The 6577-nt window shown below is 48.8% G+C and overlaps 1 protein-coding gene across 1 annotated transcript; it reads left to right on the top strand.

The window, feature by feature from the left end:
* The first annotated feature begins 447 nt into the window (after window positions 1-447).
* On the top strand, window positions 448-6208 carry LOC140658630 (protein FAM162B-like). Its single transcript, XM_072877282.1, has 4 exons — window positions 448-725; window positions 2629-2734; window positions 4150-4258; window positions 4919-6208. The coding sequence occupies exons 1-4, from the start codon at window positions 593-595 to the stop codon at window positions 5024-5026; spliced, it is 456 nt and encodes a 151-aa protein (XP_072733383.1). The 5' UTR covers window positions 448-592; the 3' UTR covers window positions 5027-6208.
* Window positions 6209-6577: the final 369 nt, after the last annotated feature.

Raw genomic sequence — 6577 nt, 5'->3', positions numbered from 1 at the left:
ATCTGCATTTATAGCCACAAACATCGGCTTTAGTTTCCTTCTGCCAAACCACATTTATTCTGAGATAGGGGAAACGCTGCTCCTCTTCAAAAAACCTGTTTAACGCAACTGATTTGCAAGATTATTTTTTAGCTGAGAACAATTAAGATCTCTAACAGTTTAACTGGCTATGATAATTAGCAGCCACTAAGCCTATCTTTGGGGAAATATAGCATGCTGTCCTATTTTACTCCTGCCATAGTAAGGACTGAGAAAATGATGTAAATACCCATTGCTCTCCTGAGCAGCTCCTTGCAATGGAGAGCCTGGGGCAGAGCCCGGGCTGGGCATGAGCTGCCGCAGCGGTAATCTCTGCCCGCCTAGCTTGGAAGGTGTGTCATTTTGGTAAACACAGGCGATAAATTTAACTAGTCATCGTGACGCAAGCAAAAACTGTCGGCAGCCAGGGCGGAAATGCATGCTACTCCCTTCTTACAGGAAGGGGTAGTTTTATGTTAATAACTCCTAGAAGCAGCCTTCTGGGCTCCTGCCAGTCCCGCTGTGTGCTCCCAGGCCAGTGGGGAGGCAGTGGCCTAGTGCCGGCCGGGGCAGGATGCTGGGGAGGCTGCTGGGGCACAGCCCTGGGCTGTGGCAGCGGATGGCTCGGCCAGTCCTGCACCCAAGCAGAGCCACCAGTAACAAAGCGAAGGGCACTCAGGACGTGGCTTTGCAGACGGCTAATCCAGGTGGGTAGAAAGGCTTTGGTCGCTGTTTCGTGCTGCAGCATGGAGGGAGAGGGTATTTGCAGGAAAGGGCTAGAAAATGACCATTGTTCTCGTCTGTGGCTGTGTTACTGCAGTGCTGCATCTCCTGGGGTTACAAACACTCCCAAGACACGGAGCAAATTGAGAGCTCTGACTAGCACAGTGCACAGGGATAAAGTTTTTTGTGTGAAATAGTCCTCCTCCTATGGCAGCAAATACAAACTGATACTTCATGTCGGGGAACCTGTTAATTTAAAAAAATAAGTGTTCCTCCTTGTACCCAGCCGCCAGGTTTCCAGAGGAGGACTGGTGCATGTCCCCACATGTGCAGGGCTGGTGCAAGTGGCGGACTTGCACCCCTCTGCTCCCCCTGACGCTCCCTGCCGATTACATCCACAGCTGTGCGTGCCTGTGGCAGGCAGTGCCCTGCCTTACCTGGCAGGCAGCAGGCGTGGGCTGCTCCCACATGGGCAAGCTCCCTGGTATGGAGATAGTTTCTCTTTTTAATCTGTACCACCACCTCCTTGGCCGTGCCTTTGCAGACTCCTCACCCTAGCGAGGCTGGGCTGGGTGGGGCTGCCTGTGCTCCCGTGGGGTGGCTGTGGCTCTCCAGCATGGGGCTTTGCCCTTGTCTTTCTTGGGATGGAGCCTGTCCTTTTAGTGATCCATCCTACTGATTCCTGCAGATCTGATTCAGACCCTTGCTGATATTTCAGATGTAGCTGTCCTGGTCTCGCTGGCACTCTGTAAGAGAAATAGGAGAAGCAGGAGATTAAATTTACCTGGGGGTTTGGGTGCCAAGATTTACACCTGGGATTTTTCAGCCATTCACAAGTCCTGGCATGCATGAGCAGGCCTGGGGCCAAGGCACTTAATGTAATTTCACCATCTCAACACAGGTAGGAAGAGATGCTCCCTGTGCCCTGTTCTGTAGCAGCAGTGTTTTCTTTTCAGCCAAGCACCAGCAACCCAGCAACAGCTAGGGAGTGCGGGACACTAAGACTGGTGGCATCTTCATGTCCATCCCTTCCTGCATGCCCTAGTCACCCACAGGGCATTGCTAAACACCAGTCCCACATTTGCAAGCACAGGGCACCGTAACCTAGCATCTTGGGTGCACCCACCTGGGTGTGTGAGCAGTCCCAGCTACCTCACGATGACCACCTACCTGTACAGGCGTGCATTTGAAAAGCCAGGATTTGAGCTAGCCATTGCTTGTATTTTTGCAGGGTCTCCCTGCCACTGCCCTTGTCGTGGCCTGTCATTGGGTTTGTTTCCATCAAGAGGAGCCAGAGTCCTTTTCTCATTCTGCTCATGGTGACAGCATGCTAATGGCATCACCGTGGTAGTCTGGTGGGGTATAATGTATCATCATTAGAGTACAGTAATGTGGTACCCAGCTTGCATGAGAACGACTGCCAGCCTCCCACCAGGCTGTATTTTAACAGAGCTCATCTCTCCATCAGTGCTTTTAGAAGGAGATGCTGTCGAGGAGTTATTAGTGCTGCTGGCAGTTTGCTTAACTCACTAGTTGGGCCATTTAAAAGCAAGATGCTAGCAGGGTGAGAGCGTGCTGCAGGCTTGGGTGACTTCAGCCCTGCATCCTTTTCCTCCTTAATCAGGAAGGTTAGAAGACATTTTTAGTTTAAAACCTACCTAAACTAAAGGGAAAAAAAATTAAGCAAAATGAAATAAGCTGCAAATGTAACAAAGCATCTCACACCAGCTGCTGAGTCCTTTTGACTTTAGAAAGCACATTTGGCTCTCACAGAATAGAAAAGTGCCATTCTGAACTTTTAATCCTTTTCCTGCTGTAATGACAGGTTTTTTCCTCTTCCCTTCTTTAAGCTTAGCTCATTGTTTTCTTTTATAAAATCTCTTACAGGTTACAAAGCTTTCAAAAATGACAGAAGGCCTACAAATTTTGATAAAAAGGTGTTAGTATGGGCAGGACGCTTTAAAAAGGAGGAGGACATTCCCAAGCACATATCGTAAGTAAACCTGTCTGAGTGATGCTTTTGGATGTGAACATACAGATTGAGACCCCAATCTGCATTACCCAGAATTGTAATGCACCTTACATGGTGAGGGTTAGTGCTCCTCCATGCTGCCGGGGCCTGCTGCTACTTGTGTCCAAAAATAATGTTAATTTTTGGGAACATGAACTTTTTGTCATGCCTTGTGAAGTAAACTGGATTCACTTGTTTTAGATATCATAAGTTTCAGACTAAGCTGAAGTGTCTTTTGCAAGACAAGTGGCTTTGTAACTCAGAAGTCACCATGGTAAAATATCATCACTTTGGATTTTTGTGTGCTTTGCTAGTTTTTATTGATTAGCAATTAATAATGCTGCGTAAATTTTAAAAAGAAATTGGGGCTATACACAGCTTTGGTGACAGACATCTGCAATGATTTCCTCATGTCTGGGCTATGGTTTCACCTCTTGGTCGAGGTAATTTGTTAAAGGATTGTCACTCAGTTTTGGAGACCTAATGCTTCCTGACTTGTGACATCCTGGGGGCTCCTCCAGCTGGCCTTCCCCTTGCAGGTGTAAGTGAATCCATGGCTGGATATGATTTCATGAATGACTCATTGCCACACTGCAGTCTCTTGCAAGCATGAATTGTTGGATAAATGCCGTGAGTCACTCATGGAAGGTGGTGGAGATTTCCCAGTGACGGCTGTGGCTGTTCAGCTGCTTGGGGAGACAACTCCAGGTGGACGGTGCATTGTCCGCTCCAGCTCAGGCTCAGCCTCCTGCCGCAGGCAGATGCTTGTGGGGCTGGTGCCAGCTGCCTGGCAGAGGGCTACACTGCAGCGGGACAGGGCTGCAAAGCACCACGTGCAGCTGGGATGGGGATGTGGCCACAGACCCAGTCACCACTTGCTGTGCCTCTTTGCTGTGTGAAAACTCTCCGTTGCTCTCAGCCAAAATGTCGTGCATGTGCTTTTATTCTACTGAGGGTGGCATTGCCTGGCCCTGGTGGCACGGCCCCAGTGTCTCCTGGTGCTGTGCAGGACCCCATGCCCTGCCCTGCAACACCCAAAGCTGGGCCCCTCGTAATTCCATTACCACAATGAAAAGATTTTCCTGTCCTTGGCATTTTTCAGGTGTTCACTCTCATATGCAATAAAGGAAGGCAGGAGAGTGGGATTTGTTATTCCTGTTGTTACTGATGACTGTTGGGAGTAGCAATACCCCACCTGTGTGGGAGGGTGGCTAAATCTTTCCCCCCTAGGCTAATTTTTTGAGTCCTCCTCTAAGCACTTGCAGAAAGAGAGGTCTGAAACACATTGTACATTAATAGGCAGTTGCTGGAAGACTTGAGGATTCATTATCCATCTCCCCGTGATCTCATTTCACACATGCTACTGCAGGATGGAAACTCTGCTCTGTCCTCCACAGGTCTGAGGTTCTCGACGCAGCAAGGAACAGCGTCAGGATAAAGGTTTGCTACATCATGATTGCACTGACCTTGCTGGGCTGTTTGGCCATGGTAATCACAGGCAAAGAAGTGAGTATTGTTTCTGGGTGAACTGATCCACTTACTGAATGGTTTATGTATGCTCTCTTTGTAGATAAGATAGATAGGTGACAGATAGGTTTGAGAATAAGTCCATATAAGCAATTATTTGCACAGGATCTGTATCACTCCATTCTCTGGAGGAGAGACTGGCATGGGGAAGCACAACTTGCTGGTTAATGTGTTTCTTCTGACCCACTTTGCCATAAACCCATGCAGTGCAACGCTCTGTATCATGGTATCTCAGCAAGAGGCCAGTCCAAAGGTTGGGGAGTAGCTCAGACAACACCAGTGGTGCCTGCTCCTGCGCGGCATCTGTGGGCCATGAGGCTCCCACAGTCCTGCCTGCCTAGCCTGCGTGCCACTGTGGCCACCAAGAGCTGTGACGCTTCTTTCCATCCCACTGGTGGGGAAGGAGGGTCTCCAGCCTGACTTGCATGTCCCAGCGCACCTGTAAATGATTTACAGTCTAATTTTCCTGCTAGTCAGAGCTGGAAATGCTGAAAATTTGGTAAAACAAGGAAACGTTAACTTGTGTCACTGCAAAATATCAAAAAGGACAGTGGGGTGCCAAAGCAAGTGGTACAAATGTGAGGAAATTTAGTGGTGGGAAATGTGTGCATGCAATGTTTTTCACCATTTCTTTTCAAGGCTGCTAAAAGGGATCACACGCTGCTGAGGATGAACATGGAAAAGAAGGCCCAATGGAGGGCCGAAGTGGAGAAAGATAAGGAGGCAGCTGTTGGGAAGACACAATGATTGGAAACAGATTTATTTTAACAGCAGGAGTGAAGTGATTTGCACACATAGCATATGTACCTGTCTTCATTTAACTCTTTGGAGCTTTTTCACTGAAATTCTCAGGGCGAAGACTTCACTGCTTAAAAACTGCTCCATAAAAACTGGGAAACTCCTATGGAAACTCCAACAGCTGCTTTCTGTGGCCTCTGGTCTTCGGCACTGGGTTCTGCTGAAATACAGAAATCTCTTCTAAACTGGAAAGTGTGGAAAGGATGGATGCAGGACTCCCCAGCTCAGGGTCAGCTTTTCGTGGTGCTGCTTATGCTCAGCATGGCTGTGGGGCTGTCTCCTTGTCGCCAGGAAGGATGTGGCCCTGCATCAGAGAACATCCCATTCTGTGCAATGCCTCTAGCACAAACAGCCTTGGCCAAAGTGACCCAGAGCAGGGGGAAAAGGAGTCTGAAATATGTTTTGTAAGCACAAAGAGGTCAATTATCTCTACCTCTGAGCCTGCTGCCATCACTGTCCCCTCTCCCTCCCCAGTCCCTCATGGGGTCCCGTGGCCAGGGGCGAGGGGGGACATGAGCATGAAGAGGGGCTGGGACAATGGAGGAGTGTGAGCAGACCCTGACAACTGATTTGGGCCAAAAGGAGCTTTGGGCCAGAGGAGATGGCAGTGATATGGAGCGGTAGCGTGGGCGTGTGGAGTCATTTGGTTGCTGCGGGGCAGCCTGGGGAACCTGTGCCTGGCACAGGGAGCCTGGCCTGGAGGCACCTCTCGTCCTGTTGCACCTCACTGTTTTTTCATCTTCTGCTTCCAGTCATTGTCATGAAAGTTCCCTAGCACTTGCTTAGTTGTGATTTTAGTCAGGAGTATTTGTTAATACATGATTTTCTAAAACTGGATTCTTTTTAATCATCATAGTTCATTAATTCATAATAAAACAGCTGTCCAATTACATCTAAAACAAACGCATCTCTTCACAGCTTCATTTAAAGTGTCACCAAACTCTCTGGGATGATGCTTAACAAATGAGAGACATCCTAATGAAATATTGAAAGTTTCATTTTCATGAAGTGTTTAAACTTCAAGACAAGCCCCAGTTCATGCTTGTGGGTGCTGACGGTCTGAGCCCCCATGCATCATTCGTAACCCCTCAAGACCCATAAGACAGGCTGGTGGAGCTAGGTGCACTGCATGGGGTACCAAGGGACGTGGAGTGACAAAACCCAGATGTCTTACCCTGGCTGCCATAGGAGATGTCAAATGCTGTAACCATGCTCAGCCTTTGTGCAGTGTCCTGAGCATTACACCAAGGCTTGGCCTTTGCAAGGTTTATTGCTCGGACCAGTTGCACTTGTGCTCCAGGGGAGTCTGGAAGCTCCCGCTTAGGTCTCTGGGGTTTATTGTGTCAAAAATCATGTCCACTTATTGCTGGTGTGTCACTACATGAACAAGCTACTGGCAAGGATGGGCTGGGGCACTGGCAGGCAGTCAGCAGTTGTTGGGCTCTGGGACTCCCATGTCCTGTGCCTGTGGTTGTCGGGCAGCTTTTTCTCTCTGATGCT

The sequence above is a fragment of the Ciconia boyciana genome, chromosome 12 (assembly GCF_034638445.1).
Source record: "Ciconia boyciana chromosome 12, ASM3463844v1, whole genome shotgun sequence".
Taxonomy (NCBI): domain Eukaryota; kingdom Metazoa; phylum Chordata; class Aves; order Ciconiiformes; family Ciconiidae; genus Ciconia; species Ciconia boyciana.
The sequence above is the reverse complement of the archived record's forward strand: the minus strand, read 5'-3'. Positions and strand labels throughout refer to the sequence as shown.